The sequence below is a fragment of the Melozone crissalis genome, unplaced genomic scaffold (assembly GCF_028551555.1).
Source record: "Melozone crissalis strain CALT ecotype California unplaced genomic scaffold, PUWL_Pcris_2 ptg000009l_1, whole genome shotgun sequence".
Taxonomy (NCBI): domain Eukaryota; kingdom Metazoa; phylum Chordata; class Aves; order Passeriformes; family Passerellidae; genus Melozone; species Melozone crissalis.
In genome coordinates this window covers 18,935,511-18,954,055 of record NW_026535787.1, presented here as the reverse complement: position 1 = coordinate 18,954,055, position 18,545 = coordinate 18,935,511, and the positions used below count along the sequence as shown (strand labels likewise).

Here is an 18,545-nt window from a genome sequence, read left to right as displayed (position 1 = left end):
ATCTGTTTCCTGTTTACTCCAGTCCTTCTTTACAAGCTTTTAGAGACTGCTTGAGGATGTTTCTGTGTAAAAGGCATAAGTCCTACTTTTAAAATTATTGCTGGTTTTGTTTCTTTTTTTTTTTTTAATTTATCTACATTTTTGTCTTACTGTAGGAATCAGATGGCCAAGGCTGCCCTTTCTGCCGCTGTGAAATCAAAGGGACTGAGCCAATCATTGTGGATCCTTTTGATCCCAGGGATGAGAATTCCAGGTGCTGCAGTATTATGGATAGCTTCAGTATGCCCATGTTGGACTTGGATGATGATGATGATAGAGAAGAGTCTCTAATGATGAATCGTTTGGCTTCGGTCCGAAAGGTAACTTCTCAAACTCTGCACAGCAGCTAAACCCAGACCTTTGTAAACAAAGGCCTGCAACTTTAAACAGGGACAGGTTGCACTTCATGCTTTAGCTCACAGCATCTCACTGAACAGTTGTTGGGTTGAAAAAACAAAATGTGTCAATACAAATGCATTAAAACTGAAGCTGAATTGGAGAGAAAAAAAATTCCAGATTCTCAGCTGATGTGAACTAAGATCGTTTATAATGGGCAAAGTGTGAGTTTGCACCAGCTGAAACTCTCATCCAAACTATGCTGTATGGACAATTGCCTGAGCTTTCATTTGTAAAGAACAAAAAATTTCCTATATGCATTTGTTTTCTGCACATGTGTGTATGTGCACATGCATAGAATGTTTTAGGATTAAAGTTGAATTTCTAAACAATTTTCAGTATTATTACTTTATAAAAGTGAACTCGACAGCTAATTCATACTGTACACAAGTAGCTTTTAGTTAAGTTTCATGGGAGTTGTCTATGATTTTTTTTTCTGTAATTTTTAGTATTAGGTACTCTTTTCTGGGAAGAGTATTTTTGAGATTATCCATAGTGACTGTGTGTTTTGGAATGTTTTTTGTGCTGAAAGGGCTCTGTGTTAAATTCTGAGATCTTTTTTGCAGGAGATTTTATTACAGATAAATAAGCACTATCATTGGCAGAAGTTTATTTTATGGTGATAATTTTTACTACTCTATTTTAGCCTGGAATAGATATTTTCAGAGGCTATGTGACACTGATTTTGACAGAGCATTTACTAGATTTTTCCTTATACTAAAGTTATCTAGATTGAATTGTTGTCTTGGAATTAATTTTGTAACATCTTACCTTTCCATTTCCTTATCATTGTATTTGTTTAAAAAAAAGTGTTCTTTACCCTCATATCTCAGAATATCTGCCAGTTAATATACATGCTTCTGATATCCTTCCTAACCTCTTAAGGCTTATGAATCATTCTTGTGTTGTATATGTAATACAACATGCTCTACCCTTGGGAACAGTTTATCCTTCCTGCCTGGACTTAAATTGCAGTCTGCAGCATGACCTCTGTGAGATAGCCTTGAATTGATGGGCTTTTATAACACCATCACTTCCATGATAAGGCAAAAACGCATCATGCCTTTATCAAAAGAAGGAACAATAGGTTTACTATAAGATGTCTTCTTTTAGGTATCCACCAAGTGCTTGAGTGCTTTTGGGCCTTGCTATTCTTTTTCATTGATTTCATTGTTCAATGAAAGAAATCTTCACTCTGCCACCCTCTTGAAGTCTATTTGAAATTGTTGAATTATTGTGTCATTTGGTGATTTTTAGCTGCTGTTTTCTTAAAATTGTTACCATTGATTTTGCAGTGATGGTCTTAATCATACCACCTGTGTGTAATATGGCATTGTTTATATATACTTTTTGTTAGCAATGTCTTCATCAGACTTGCCTATTTCTTTAACCATTATTTATTTTTCCTGCTAATCAGTGTATCTTTGGAACCTGCTTAAAGAAATTATATTTTTCTCAGTGACATTATGTAGAACTTTACTCTTTGTGAAATTTTTTTTTGTTTGTCTTTAACGCTGTTCATATGAACAAGGTGCTGCATAACGATGCTGTTGTAGTAACAAAGTTTTTTTAAATTATGGAAGTTAGGTGGCAAAGATAATAATTTAGCTCTTGCAGCCAACATGCTGGCACTGTTGTAGCTTTGTAGTCTCAGTGAACAAATTTTTCAATTCTTACTTCGTTGCATGGACTGTGGTAAGATTTCTCAACATAAATCTTTTAATTCTTGAAAATCAAATGGGCTATATTTGTGTCAAATCACCTGGCTGACCATTCTAAGAAAATTCTGGCTAGTAGTGAGCTGGGCTGTGAAACTCATTAGAAGAGAACAGTTTCAGGGACATGAAGCTCTGATGAAAGTGACTGTAGGGCTTCGCAATGCATTGTGGAAATACTCAATCAGATACCAGAAAAATACCATTTCTGCAGTTTATCACTCCTACCTCTGAACTGTACTCCGAAACTCCTAAGAGGTGTCTGAAGTCTCTGAAAGATCTCAGACTTGAAACTGCTTTAAGAAAAAAAATAATCACGAAGCTTCTTAAAGGAATTCCTTAAAGGAATTAGTAAGTGGATACTAATTCCTAATACACATTAGGAAAAATGAATAGTTCTTTCTAGGTGTTGTGTATGAGTCAGCAGTAGCAGCAGACAATTCCAACAGAGGCTTTGGAGAAATAAATCTGCTGCAGTTAGGCTGTTTATCTGCCTCATCAATCAGCTTATTTTTTTATTTCCAAATTGTCTTCAGATATTTCTTAATGAAAGAAAGAGGAGGAGTGGTGCCAAAAGCCTCTGTTAATTGTTTCCTCACCGACAAATTTCAGCCCCGTGGTATCAGATTAGCTAATGCATTTATTGCCCAAAATGTTCCTCTTCTCAGCTTTTGTTCTAGCAAAGCACAACATTATGAAATGCACATTAATAAAAATGAAGATTACAGGCTCAGGTAAATATTGAAAATAACTTTTTTTTTTTAACTTTTAAAGAGGGCATTTGAGTGTCTAGTAGAGCATGTTAGTTATTCTATAATGTTTAATGTTTAATTGTCCTAATAAATGAAGAGTTCTCTGTCATTTTTATTAGAACAAAGCATAATTTGATTTCTTTTAAAAACAAAGAAAGAAAATAAGGAAAATGAATAATGCAGGAGTTCTTGCTAAGAGCAAATAATTTTGAATTCATAAGTGTTTAAGGTAATTTTTTGATCCAAATAATATCCCATGAAAACATAGAGGAGGGCTCTACCAGTATAGGAGACTATGAGGTTTTCAGTACCTTAAAGTGAATTAACATTGTTTATAAACAGTTCCATGTAAAAGTAGATGAAGTTACCCCATCTGGGGTGTTACTATCTTCTCTGATATTAATTTCCTAGATATCTGAATGTGCAAAACCCTGATTGTTTGACTGATTCACGCTGCACTTTAAAATAATGACAGCAAATTGTCAAGGCTGAAAGACAGTTTGTCATGACTAGGCTTCTTCCAGCAGGTGAGTTAGGTCAAATTTGGTAAATCACGACAAAAGACCTTGGCTCTCAATAAATGGGAAGAGGCTATTTTCATTCATTTCTGTATTATTAAGTCTACTTTTTTCTGGTAATGGAAGAAGACATGTATTACATAGTAATTATGTTTTTAATTTCATTGTAAAAAATATAAAAATATGTAAAATAAGACTTGAAATACGTATGCATATATTCCTTTAGCAGTACCTGGACTGATATATACATATCACTTCCTATGTAATGGTACACCTGTTTGGTGGAATGTGTTAAGATCATGTCACTCAACAGGAGTGACTTACTTAACTGATTACTTACTAGTGTTTGCAGAGTATAAATGCTGGGAGGCAGTATGCCTCCCCTAATTATGGATTCCCTTGGCAGTGTGCTGCTGACTCTGAGACCTCACTGCCTCTCCCTCCTTCACATGCATTTTCCTGGGCCAACAAAGATAAAGGGAATAAATCTGTTGATTTAAAAACATGTTTACAGTCATCAGTGTTAAGTGATGTAAATTTATATCCTCATTTAAGGTTTTAAGCTAAGATAATACAGCTCTTCCTAGGTCACAGCTTATCTTAACAAGAAATAACAAATATGTGAGTTACTCTCACCTGATTATAAAGAAACTTCAGAGAACTACTTCTGGTGTAGATCTGCTGGGATGCTCTTAGATGTCTCATGCAGTTTGAGTTTGCTCCAAGGACACTAAGAGGCAGGGTAGTATTCCTCAATGAATCAATCATTAGGATTTATGTTGAGAATGCTTTTCATATGCGCCTATCTGGCATAAAGGTATTTGAAAACTCTTGATTGAATAGCTTGGCTGTTAATATCTCCATCAGAAAAAAAAATTGACTGGAAATTGTAATCAGTGTTGGAAGCAGGCTTTTTCTTGAATTCACAACTGCTAGGGGCAAACTGATACCAGTGTATCCCAGTAACAAATACGTCTGATGGAAAAACACAAGTGTGGTCCCTTCTGCAGTACAACTGCAAAGTAAGTCACAGCTGCTTTTCCCTTGGCAGCAGTCATGCCAACCAGATGAAGTCCATGTTGTTACAAAGGAGTCTGTGTTCTTCTCCTTAATTACATCTTTATTGTACAGGTCTCTGTGTGGTGCAGCAGAGCCCCTTTGTACACTGAAGGTCTGTCTTCTGTCACTGCCAGTTCATTTGAGCTAGTTTGTGTCTTAATCACTTGCTTGTTTTAGCTTTTTGTCACTGCTCTCTCTCATTGCCCATTTTTTCCCAGCATATAGAAAACATACAAAAACATCCAGTAGGTGACAAACAGGAATTTTAGAAGAGTAGAGTGCCAAAAAGAGTAGATATTAGTATGTCTGTTAATGCCTTGGTATCCACATGAGATGCAGCCATTTTGTTGGCCTAGCTGTCACTCATCAAATGATGCAGCTGGACAGGTTGGATGGGGGTGGACTGAAAAATATGGCATTTTCTTATTGGGAATATGATGGAAATCTGATACTGAATGCCAAAGAAAACCTGTTTGCTGCTGTGGAATATTTGGTTTTGTTTTATTTTTAGTATCGGTGGATCGAACACAGAATTATTTGTCCCAGCAAAGCTTTTGCTCTTACTTCAGCACCAAGTGGTGATACAGATTAAGCTTCCTTGTAGGGGGAGAAAAGCTGCTTTTGCTTGCTGCTATTTAACTTTTTTTTTAATTTGGCCTGATAAGTTACTCTTTAACTTGTTGGCCGTAATCAATTCTCTTTTTGAAATCTGTGGAGGTGTCAGCATGTTCTGTTGGCATTGTGGCTGTACTATAGCGTAGTAGTCCAGGGGACCGAAAAATTACTTTGCTATTTTGAAAAAGACATAACAAGGCATGGATATAAACCTAAATTCAAATCCTCTCACACACTTGGAAAATTTTCCATTTTGTTTTGTTAGTTGTGGTTTACTGTCTGTGGAATGTCATAGAGGTAGCCAAATACCAAGCTAATATATGGAACTAGAAGTTTATCACATGCTTCATTGGGTTTAAAAGCATGTCAGGGTTTAAGTATCTTGAACTTTTAAATGAATGGGTTTTAAATGTGAATATTCTATGTTTTTTGTCTCTGCAAAAGCTAGACTGTTGTTGCAGCAGGAGAAAAGAAGTCTGACATGGATGGAACCAGTGAGCACATTGAGGGAAGAGGGCATCATTTAGCTGAATGATTTTTTTAGAGCAGAACTGTGTAAGAGAAGTTTGCCAGATAGAAACAGGCGTGTTCTTAAAATGATATCACAACAGTGCTGTTCACTTAGCTGGGATTTGTACAATTCCAGGCAGTCTCCCATTTGAGACTCTCAGGTTGCTCTCTCAGGAAATTGTGTTAATTAGTTTGATGATGCGACAATTAGAACATCCTAAATTCCGTACAAATGTTTCCTGTCCAATAATTGGTTTTTAGTATTTCCTATATGTTTTACTCTTCCTTTCCTACTCCTATCACATATATGATTGCTCTTCTGGAACAATTCCCTGCTGGCTGAAATGCATTATGTTGTGCAATACCATAAAATGCTGAGACTTAACTATATCACTTTCATTTATTTTAAATAATTGAATCTTTTTGGAGGCGTGACCTGCTTATTTGGTTCTATTTCAGATAATTTGGGAAGCAAATTCATTTTGTGTCTGCTGAAGTCAATCCTTTGAGTATACTGTATTGCATAGTTCTTGGCTTTCAGGAATGCTTTATGGAGTTGTAACTAAACTTTGAAAACTAATGCTGTTAAATGATACAGTGTTTATTATGCTGTTTAACTGATAGATGCCTTCTGATAAGGAAAATGAACTGACATTCGGTTTATAGTAATTCTATAATTACAGTTGCTCAGGCATGCTTACAAGATACATATCTTGCTTAGTTATTCAACATCCCTTAATGTTGAGAGGCTAAATGCTTTGGTAATTTATGTGCTTATCTTTGTGGTCTTCCAGTCAAGGACAGGGTCATTCACCAGTTAAAGGAGGCAAAGAAAATTTAAAGACTATTCAAAGCATTTAATATGAATATTGAGACCACCTCTTAATTGAAGGGAGAAACTGAGAAACTTCTGGTAGCCATGAAGACCACAAATCTAAAACTGCTCTGTCTCTTGAATTTGAATGGTTAGTTGTGACATTGAGCTTGCACATGTCAATGAAGTGGGGAAGACTCTAAAGAGCAAACAAAAAAATCATCCTGATGATGGAGTTGCACATCACCCTTGTAGCTTTCAACATCATCTCGCTCCTCTCCTGCTTTTTTGTGCACTGTTGACAGTAATACTGTGGTGGCTTCTATTTTTGAAGGAATTGTGGTAGCAATCCCTGTTGTATAGAACAGGATATTAAACTAAGCTGTAGTACAGAGCATTGATAAGGATCCGTGCTCTAGATCCTTCTCCTCACTCTGCTTTTGAATTTATGAAGTGTCCAGTTTCTTAACATAATGATTGTGTGTAAAGAAAGGTAGTGTTGCTTATTTGTTTTCTTGTTAAAGAACTTTCTACTCTCCTCGCAGTTATCATTGGGGGATGTTCAGCATTCATGAGAAAAAGCTTATGAAGAGAGGGGGAAGTTTATCCAAGGGGTTTAGGCCAAAGATGGGTGGTTTGTTTGCCTCTGTAGACAAGCTGTGATATGAGAACAGTGGGATGCCTCAGTGTACTAGGGGCCCAAAGCTGATCATTGGTGGGAATGTCCTCCAGTTACTTGTGCCTGCTCTTGGGGAAAGCACAGAAAAGCACAGACATTCAGGTTTATTACAGTGCACTGATACTCATACAGTGAGTTCATGGAAATAACTTGAAAAAACACCTGAGCTGTGTTTGTTAGAACTGAGCCAGATGAGGGGTAGGGACGAGTTGAAAAATTGGGTGGAGTCCTATGTTGAGATCTGAAATCAAGTTCTGATGAATTTGAAAGGACAGGTCAAGGAAAAAAGAAATCATTATTTGTCCCTGGAGAGGGAAGTTAGATGTTTGTGTTGTTAGTTCAGTATTTGCTTAAATGATTAAGTTGTTCTAAAGTTATTTTTATAATCCCTTCATTTTTTTGTTGATTTTGCTTCTTTCCCTAATATCTTGTTGGTGACTTTGGTTGGTAAATTTTCAGAAGACATACATTCTGTTTTGTATGGAAGTATGATTTGAAAATGGGCAGTAGGTAGTAGCAGGCAATATCATGGATGTCCAGCTTTTCAAAGTAATTTGTAGAACTTTAGATTGAGTACTCTCTATTAATAAAAAAGTCAACAAGGGTAGCAGTGCTATGATAGAATTTATGATTTTTTTTCCCTTATGTTTGGCAGTGATCGTTAGGTTTTTATACAAATGACTGGTATATATATCCTTTTATTTTCGTCACAAGTTAACACAGGTCTTAATTTTGAGATAGAATGACTTGTAGACTTCTTTTTCAGTAACTATAAGATGAGCTCTACTGTCCAGATGTCCATTATGAAAAATGACTATTATAATTGACTTTTAGTAAGTATCTGAGAAGTATCAAATGTTTTAGTTGGGGAATGGAAGTTGTATACTTGATCATCAGGTAAAAGATAATTTTATTTTTTCTCTCCTGAAGTGCAATGACAGGCAGAATTCACCAGTGACTTCCCCAGGATCTTCTCCTCTTGCACAAAGAAGAAAACCACTTCCAGACCCCCTGCAAATCCCTCATCTTAGTCTTCCTCCTGTCCCTCCCCGTCTGGATCTGATTCAGAAGGGAGTAGCACGGTCACCGTGTGCCAGCCCAACCGGGTCACCCAAGGTAAGTGTTACTGAACCTTTATTTCTGGATATAAGAATTCTGAGAAATTGCATTTGCTTTTTTCCAAGGTCAGCTTCTTGTTTGTTTTGTAAAGTGGACTATTTCAAACCTTTCCATGGATATTGCTTTTTTCAGGATTTTGCTCTGCCCAAAAGAACTTTAATTCCTTATAGTTTAAAGAAACTTTAGATTAGATCCATATTAATGAAGTCTTGTTTTTCCATAATACCTTATTGTAGTTAAATATTTCTGGCTGCATGTGTTGGTCAAAAATGATTTCAATTTGTCTGATGATTATATTGTACTTGGTTATGGTCAGAATTTGAAAGATGTTGCAGTAATGGATCAGTTCTGTAACAAACTCTGATTAATGAAAATAAATAGAAGCTAAACTTTCCTGAAAATAGATTTAAAGGTCATTATCTCATTAAAATTATATGTTTTCCTTTCATGATGATTTATGTTCAATTTCCACAGTGTCCTTACAAGAAAAATATGTGCAGATGCACTGCTTTCAAAACCTTAAATGGCATATAATAGGACTCAAATTTCAAGGGAAATAATAATGGCTCTATAGCCAATAAGCCTGTATGCCATGTTTTGTAAAACTAGTGACACTAAAGATTCAATGATTTTTTGAGTGGATAAGCATGAACAAGAACAAATACTGTTTGCTACTCTCTGTAACAAGTTTATTGTTTTATTATAATTGCTGTATAGAGAGAGTGAATTAGATTAAAATTTTTCATTTTTATATGATTAATTCAAATTCAAGTTCGGGACATGACTTGAAACATATGTACTCATAATAATCCAGTTTGAAGTAGCTTGCTTCGTTTGTCAGGTTTTTACTTTAAGGTTGAAAATCAATATCTTTTTAAGATTTTAGTGGCTTACAATTTAGAAGAAAAAATGGAAGTTTGAATAGTTTCTTTAATCTTCTTTCTTAACTTCTTATATTATGCAAAGGAATTATAACACATTGAGGATATACACCAAACATATCCCACATCCATTAAAACTAGTTCTATAATAGAGGTTTTTTGCAGGATTCTTTGCTTAAAAAAGAAATTAAACCAGGAATAGCATTGATGCTGCTTTGAAATTTGAAAATGCTTTGAAATTTGAAAAAGCATTGAAAATGCTTTTTTTACGTGAAACTTTTCCTAGAAAAAAATTGTGGGGTACAAGGGAAACAGGATGGGGTAACAAAGAATAATCTCATACATTAAAAGATTTTATATTTAAGAGAAAAAAGATCATTTAGTCCTGCCAAAACTACTCCTTCAGGAAAAAAACCCCACAACTTTTCTATTTTTTTCAAGTTAAAAACTAGAATTTATAACTATAAGGTATAACAAAAAATCTAGATCAGGGTAATTTTTTCCTGTGTTAACAGTGAAAATAACTATTTTACTTGACTAGCAAGTGAGTTAAATAGTTCTTTATTTAGTTTACTTCCTTTTAATATACATAAGCCCGTAGGTAGAATAACTTTATTTTCAAATCAAGTCACGTGTTGAGGTGCTGCTTGAAGAATAGTGCTGGGCTAGCCAATGAAGTGATAGCAAATGCTGTTCTTACTAAAAAGTTCAGTGACCTCCATTTCTTTAAGTGGTAATAATATGCAGGCTTACCAAAGTCCAAGAAAATGATACTTTCCCAGGAAAATAATCTTCCCTGTATTTCTTATGGTAGCTGTAGATAAAACCTTTGTAAAGACCTGGCCCAATTATTACTTTGTAAATTGCCATTTGAAATTCAGTCATAATGAAAATGTTTTGGTTTTGTCAGATTTGTGCTCAGATTTGTGCAGCTATGAGGTTTTTTTCCTGATAACCTGAGTTTCAGCTTTTCAGTATTAGCATGCATAATTTTAGACCACATTTAACCATTTATGATATAATTCAACTCTTAGAAACCAAGTATTCTGACAAATGTTGCTTGGAGATAAGCTAATTGCAAGTAAAACTAATTAGGTTGCTACGTGAAAAACTGAACTGCAATTCAAACAGATCTGGCATTCTGACACAGTGCATGTAAAGATTGGAGTCATCCCTAGGTATATAATTTAAAATGAATCAATTCCTGCTCTCTAATCATTGTTTTTTGTGCTCATTTGCTATCAGCGAGTTACTCCTCTGGGATTTTATTTTGTTTGGGGTTTTGGGTTTCTCTTCCACATCAGGAAGCCTGTTTTTACCAAACACTCCACAGAATTCAATTCGGTAGATGAATAAGTGATTCACATGATCAAAGCAAAGGACACTGGAAAAAACTATGGGTGAAATAAATCTGCCTGAGTTAGCTGTCATTTCTGCTTTCCACTCCTTGCTTGGGTTACTCATGCAACATTAGAAATGGGGGTGTGCTCTCTGAAGGGCCAGGCTGGCTGCAGAGTGCTGGCAAGGCCTGCATTTAACCTCCTGGCAAGTACTGCTGTGGGGCCAAGGAAATATCTCAGAAATGATGAATCCACACTTGATCACTGAAATAAACATGGGCAGGAGATCATTCTCCTTTTTAATGACTTTATTAAAAGTGATCAGCTGGGGTGAGGAGAACCAATGGGTCCACTGCTCCCAGGAGTGACTCAGAGGAGAAGGGAGAGTGCAGCTGTGTCCATGGGTCTGTGGCCAGAGCTGGGAGTTCCATCCTCAGCAAAGCATCAGGAGATTCCCTACTTTCCGGTTCAACATTCGCAGTCCTCTGTCTAGCTGACATCTTTAGGTTAGGGTTAAAAAGGTCTTAGTGGATACTAGGTTCTGTTCCTCACGTCTAGACATCACTTTGATTCATCAATTTTGTGTCAGCTTGCTGTTTTAAGGGTTTTTGGCTAGATTTGGTGAGGGGTTTCTCCCACTGCACGCTGGATCTGATGTCATTTGCATGCTAACTCGATGGCGACACCCGGCAAAGGGGAATTCTTAAGTGTGAAAAACACCAATCACTTGTTTTTAAAATTTTTAAAAGTTTAATAGTAATAAAATGGTTAAAAAGAATAGTAACACAATTAGAGGAATAACAATTTGGACAAATTGAATTAGGACAATATGAGACAATAAAAGCAAAGAGTTAGGGACGTCAGGGTGCCTTTTTATGGGCAGCATGAGCCCAGAAAAGGACCCCTGCTAACAAAGGATTAATCCTTAAGAACAATAGCCCGTTGCATATTCATACACTTCATACATGATGCATAAATTCCATTCAAACACAGGATTTTGTCTGGTCATTGTCAACTTCTTCCTTCTAATCCTAACAGTGCCTTCAAGGCGGGAAGAAGTTAGTTCCTTCTGATAAGAAGGCAATAAATTCGTTTTCCTGAAAGATTTAGGTGTCCTGTGGCTGCTATCTGGTGCGAGTGCCTCATTCCTTTCTTTAAAAAAACCCTACTAACATAGTTCTTATTTTAACAAATTTTATAACCTAAAACTATATTTAACACAGCACTTAAGAGAATTAATACAGCATTTCTTTCTAACACAACACATATAGCATTCATTTTAATACTTGCGAAAAGCCAATCATATAATACATGAATTTTTCACATTAACCATTCGTGACAGGTAGTGTCCAGGTTTAGAGGAAATTTGGGGAAAAATCCCCCACAGGAGCTCCGGTGGGAAAAGCAGATCCAATCGTCCCCTCTGCCCAAGTGGTCTGGGAGGGAAAAAATACCTCCTTGGAGAAAAATACCTCCTTGGAAAAAACTTGTTTATTAAACAATAAAACCAACACAATATCAAACAATGAGACCCCTTGCTACTCTAAAAGAGATGACAAACTGAGAAAACCCCGGGTTGCAGCTCAGCTCACTCAGTCTCTGATCAGTCCCTCAGTGCTGGAAATGTCGCAGGCCAGGCCCAGCCCGGTGGGCCACAGGTGTGAGCTGCCGGTGCTCCCCTGGGTGTTCAGTCCAGAGCAGGTTTGAACAGCTCCAAAGAAAAGGGAAAAAGGAAAAAACCACAGTCCAGGGAACTTCTCTGCCTCAGCCAGCTAAAACTAACCAAAAGCAAAGGAGAGCTCTGTCCTCCTGTCTGTTCATCCACAGACAACACAGTCTGGAGCAGGAATGTGGAGGAGTGAGCGCAGTGTCTGAAAACAAACTGCGCGCTTCTTCTCTCCCTCCCTTCACTCTGTGGAACACTCTTAAAGGTACAAAACTTATTATTCAACATAAACAGAATGAGACGATTGGGGATAAAAGCATCATATAGTCAACCCAGGACATTAGTTAACGAAAACCACAGGTGATTACAATAACAAACGGTTAGAACTCCACCCCGGCAGCAACTGGCTCAACCTGTGAACCCTGCAACCTTTTAAAAAAATGGCCAGCTGTTCTATTCATAACAGTCACGAGCAACATTCATGCCTCCGCATAACTTTCCTTTTTTTGTAACTTCTGTGTCTTTCAGTCTTCTCCCTGCATGGTGAGGAAGCAGGACAAGCCTTTGCCAGCGCCGCCACCTCCCCTGCGAGACCCTCCTCCGCCGCCGCCGGAGCGGCCGCCGCCGCTGCTGCCGGAGAGCCGGGCCGCCAGGCACCTGCACCCGGCCGAGGGCCTGCCCGCCCGGGAGCAGCCCGTGCCCCTCGAGGCCTGGTGCCCCAGGGACGTGTTCGGGAGCGGCCCGCTGGCGGGCTGCCGCGGCGGGGGCGACGCCTCCCCCAAGGCGGGCCTGACCGCCGCTGCGAACGTGAACGGCAGGCACGGCCGCGTCAGCGCGGAGCCGGGATTCATCAGGAAGCACCGGCGGCACGAGCTGCCCACAGAAAGCGCCAAGGTATTTCCAGGGAATCCTAAATTCACACCCTGCCGCAGCGTTGTCTTGCACTGCCTAGCACACTGTTTATATTGGCCAGTGCTGGTTTGTGGTTTCTGAATCTTTTCTGTTGATGTTTAAGAATAAGCTGCTCATAAATTATTTGTTAAGTGCTGTAATTTATAAAGCAACGGTACATGAGGGTCTGAGTTACAATTTTCATGTAAAACCGTCAAAAAAATCTTTGAGAGAATATTCTAGATTTGCTATATTCTTCTAGCAAATTATCATTGTAACAATGTATCCCTGTATGCTGTAATAATACAGCATCTCAAGTCCACTTTAGAATTATCATATGCCAAAACTGTGTGTGCATTTCTTGATGGTATAGTAGGTGATCCACTTATCTCTGTTGTAGATGAGGTGAATTCTGGCACTTTGCAGCTTCAGGCACTTGCAAAGCCATTTACAGCTGGTCAGACTTAGCTTTGAAAAGAGATCAAATGGTGATGTCCTAAGAAAAAATTCCTAATTTCGCTCTAATCATTTTTATCAAAGCAGCTCAGTAATTTATTCATAGAGATTATTGACTCAAAGCTCCTCTCTTTGTTTTTTTGAAGACTACACAGCTTGTGCAAGACTGCATAGCTTTTGCTTAGACTGATGGATTTGTGGTTAAGCTATGGTAGTTAGAAATCATTTTTTTCATCTATTTGCTTTTTCCAAGACCACAAGCTATTTAACCTTTCTATCTCCAGTTAATTTTTATTTTTTTTGGGGGTATATGCATGTGTATGGCAAGTATATTCCCCTATATATTTATGGATGGAGGTTTTGGTTATTTTGAAAGTACGTTTCTGAAATTGAATTACTATAGATAAGTGGTGTTGACATATGTGATGAAAGGTACTTAAGTCATCTATGATGTTATATATAATTAAATTATTATTATATAATGCTTTTCTCAGCATTGAGACAAAGCACCAATACTTTACTTAGAACTAGGCTGTTGTTTAAATGCTGCAGGTTTTTTGTTGACTTTAAAAGGATACTGGATTTTATCTTCAGCTGTACCTTCCTGTAGCATTCTTGTTGTGGTCTAGCACAATACTGAAGCTGATGGAATGAATACTTCTCAATGTGGAAGTGTAGTCTGGAGGAGATACATATATAGATCTTTCACCAAGTACTGCTTGAACTGTCATCTTCAGGTTGTAGATCTGAACCATTCAATTAGAGGAAGCGACCCTGAATTACCATCTCAGGCTATATTTACATTCATGAGGGAAACATGGAATGAATTTTCTTCCCTGATTCATATATCAATTGTAATATAAACTTTTTGCTATTGGCAGAAGTCAAGAATTGGAAAGACAATCCTGTGGGTAGAGGATGGATTCTGGCAGGCGCTGTATCACCCTTTTAATAATTAATATGTTCAGCATGATGTACCCATTGCTTTGCCATTACACTTCATCTCTCTCACTTTGCAGTCTTGAAATGTTAATTTTCCCCCAAGCAGTTCAGCTGTAACTGAGTGTCTGTCTAGTAACTGTCATGTGAAACTTCTTTTGGTGAAGTTTTAAACTAACATGTTCTACAGTTCCAAAATGGGGTGAAACAGGCCTCAGAGTCACTTCAGAGATAGCTCTGTGGTGTGAACTCCTGGGAAAGCCTTTACCCACAGGCTTCTCAAGGTCTCTTGTATAATACCTAGTTGATGAATATCCATGGTGATAGGAGGAGATACTCACTGTAATATTTGTGTGACTTTTAGGTTTTTTCCAATGGTCATCTGATAAATGAAGAATATGATGTCCCTCCACGGCTTTCACCCCCTCTTCCAGCTGGCTCTGTCATCCCTAGTATAAAGTAAGTTAACTTTATCGATGAAAGAAAAGTGCTAGCTAATGTTAGGTAATAGCACTGACTCTCTGGTGCTGAAAGAAAAAATGGGGAAAAGAAAGAAATTAACTAATATAACTTGATATGCGTTCCATGAATTTTAATGTGCCTTGACAAAGGAAGCATAAATGGTATTGATTAAGTGGGAGCAGTCCTAATGTTAATTGGACACAGCATGTTTGTATGGGGAGAGAGGGTAAATTGTGGCAGATCTTGCTCTCAGGAATTTGGCAGTGAGAGAAGATACTGTCTGGTTTGGCTTCTATTACTACAGGAGAAGTGTGGTCAGAGCTATTTGTCACAGGAGATGACAGATTCTAGGGAGAGTGCTAGGGCTAAAAAATGTGTTCTGTCACTGTTCTGCCCCTAATCTTGTCAGGCTTTCTGGGCTTTCAGTACATGGAGCTTTATCCAAGGTTCACACTATCATCTCTTATTTGTTGTGGCTAAAAAACAAGCAACCAAACCCAAACCATTTTATATCATTTTAAATATGATCAATGTTTCTGAGTTCCAGAACATGGGAAGATTTGTCATTCCAAGTGCAGACTACTGTTAGTCTTCCAGTAAAATGACTGTTTATTTTTAAATAAAGATGTTGCTGTCATAGCAGGTATCTTCAGACTCTTAATGACACAGGATTTTGTACAGAACAAGATATATTTAAAGTTGAAAGCTTGGAAGTCCTGTAATGTTGTCTGTCCTTATTTTGTGTTTTCATAAGGAAATTGGATCATATCACAATAATGCTATTCTACTTCTTTCCAATGTTCTGCTTGTGATTCTTGCTGTTAAATAATATAATTGGACAGTCAGTTCATATTAGTCCTGAGAACTTTCTCATTCCATTTTTGTGTTCAGTTAGCTTTAATAGAGAAGACAAATACATTCCAGCATTTTATTAATATGCTGGGTTTTTTCTCACCGAGCAATACAATAAAGGTGCAGTGGAGCATTGACTTTTTTATTTAGAAACCTATTTTGAGGTGGAACAATTGCTGAGGTGAAGTACTCCGTGCCTGTTTTCAGTTCAGAAGAAAATTTTAGCCTATTATTCAGACATACCGTACATATGTATGGACATACATTACATATGTAATTAAATGTTGGGATGTAACCTGATTGAGGTAGGGTCTCAGAGGGGTACCAGTTGGATGCCTCATGTAATCAGTTCCCTTCTTAGTCTGCTTATTTCGTAACAGTGAAAATCTGAAGAGGGAAATACTCTTATTTCTGTGTGTCATGGCATGGAAAAACATCCTACTTCATGAGAATCCCATTTTTTCACTCAGGTACTTGCAGATGTAACTTAGAACCAAAGAACAGTGTATACACAGAGCACTAGAAAGTCCACACAATATTGTAGCAGTATGTACAGATACAAAATCCCTGTCAGGCCAATCCAAAGCTAGAATGTGTGACTTCTGCTTGGTCAAAAGAAAATCTAGCCAAAGATTTCTGAATGGAAAAGTGATGAATTCCAGGAAGAAGAAAACAATCTTCATTTGTGAAAACCAAAACCAAACTCCATTGATTTTTGAGGAAAAAATTAACTTTTGTTTCTGTTTTGGCTTTGTCCTTACACAGTTTAAAAATTGCTTGGGCAGTTTTAGATTTTGATTTTTTTTTAAAGTATAAAATTATCAAGACATAACATTAGGAGTAAGAAGTTCAAATTATCTAATTACTGCAATACCACATGGAATGACTGTTAAAAATTGGTCATTGTATGTTCTTTCTCTAAACATGAATATGTCTATTTTCAATTTATTTAAAATAAAGTTTTTGTCACCACTAGGAAATATGCCGATAATTTTTAATATTGTGTGACAATATGTAGGTGGAAAAACTGGGGAGGAAGGGGAAAAAAATCTTTTAAAACAGCAATTTCCACCAACCACAATTGCTTTCAAAAAATGTAACTCAAATAATATCTAGCATGATTTATTTGGAAATGTCAGAGAGAATATTTTTACAGTCTGTTTTTCCTCGTGTTGAAGTGACTGCGCTCAGCACTCATAAATGTTGAACTGTACTTGATTCAAAATACTCTGCTTTTCACAACTGTGCTACTCCGATTAATCTGAGCAAGTTGCTCATTTTTTTCCTGCTCTCCAATCTGTGCAGTGTGGTGGATTGAGAGCTGGTTTGTTTCATATAGCTCCAAGGCATTCTGTTCTTTCTACTTGTTATAATCCGTCTGTAATTCCAAACATTTGACTGAAGGATACATTGATAATGTATGAAATGTCTTATTCTAAATAACAAGGAGTCAAAATTACTCTTACAGGAAATTTCACAATTCTATAATATCCCTACTTAAATTGTTTAATCAACTTTTACTGAATATAATGTTACAAATACAACCTTTTTTTTCTTAAAAAGCTACATAAATAGAAAAGCGCTGGAGGTTTTTGTTGGGGTTTTTTATTTTTCCTGGAAACAGTGCTGATTATTTTTTTTTACTAAAGTAGTTATTATAAACTGTGCCTCAGTAATGAAATATTGGACTCTTGCTAACTGAACATCTGATTTTTATTTTCTACTCAGCCCCTATGTTTTTGACTAAACATGTGGAAATAGTTATTTTTAATTGGATTTCTGTAATTGTCAGACTTTTTTAGCAGTTTTGATCAAGTTGCTGTTTTATTCCTGAAATGGCATCTATAACTCTTATATCAAAGATACAGAGTGATTCTTCCCCAAAACTTCAAAATTTTCAAGTAGTGTTTGTTGCATTCCAGTGAGTAGTTCCCATTTTGCTACATCAGTAGCAGACTCTTTGTCTCCAAGCACCATAAACCACAGTGATATTTTGCATGAGGAAGCATCCATTTCTGAGTATGCAATGATGCATCCAATTCCAAGCCCCTTTTGTAGTCTGTGAATATATTAGGAATATTTAGTTGCCTTGAGGTAATTGAGGGAAAAGTAGCACCAAAAGTTGTTTCTCCTCTTGCTGTCTGTCCCATCTTGCTAACAAGACTTTGAAGGTGAAGTCATTGTCCCCCTCCTTTTGTCCTGACTTAACTTTTATTCAGGGCTTTTGGTAAGTGCAAACAGGCTGAGTCTTGCAAGTGCCTATTTGGTACTCTAATTCTTTGCAATTCTCTGCTGTGTTGTGCTTGCTTCAAGTAGCTGTTTAACTCTTAGAAGGGCAGCTGTCCTTTGCTCTATGCATTCTTGGTGGCAAAAAGTCAGTACCCTTGCAGGTATGTTTGTCATGGTGCTCTTGTTGCCTTATATGTAGTAGATGTATTAAGGATGTTTGGGCTAAAGAAAAGTATTTTCAGTATTATCTGAGGTCAAGTACCTAACAGCTGAAGATAAACCATTATTTCTCTAATCTCCTTAGGTGCCCTGGTCCTTCAGCAAATTCTCTGTCTGATAAATCAAGAGAACACCCAGATGATGATGATGATGAATACAAAATTCCTTCTTCACATCCTGTAACACTGAGCTCACAACCACCTCATGGTCATAATATTAAACCTCTTGCTCGGTAAGGTGATTTAGCAGTCTTGAAAAAATTTTATTTACAAAACCTCTGCTTTTCCCAAAATTAACTGGATTCTGTAATGATGGTTAAGCTTGACTGCCTCCTAAGCTGGGATTACCCATGCTTCTGTTTCATTTGGCCGCTGCCACAGATACAAACCTATGA

At 37.1% G+C, this 18,545-nt stretch overlaps 1 protein-coding gene across 2 annotated transcripts in view; it reads left to right on the top strand.

Annotated features, from left to right (window-relative positions):
- Window positions 1-18,545, top strand: part of CBLB (Cbl proto-oncogene B) — a 128,583-nt gene that overhangs the window by 93,274 nt on the left and 16,764 nt on the right. For both annotated transcript variants that reach the window (XM_054270435.1, XM_054270436.1), the window contains exons 10-14: window positions 156-359; window positions 8,028-8,213; window positions 12,632-12,997; window positions 14,754-14,848; window positions 18,237-18,383. In XM_054270435.1, the coding sequence (XP_054126410.1) occupies window positions 156-359; window positions 8,028-8,213; window positions 12,632-12,997; window positions 14,754-14,848; window positions 18,237-18,383 (998 nt within the window). The remainder of the gene's footprint in view (window positions 1-155; window positions 360-8,027; window positions 8,214-12,631; window positions 12,998-14,753; window positions 14,849-18,236; window positions 18,384-18,545) is intronic.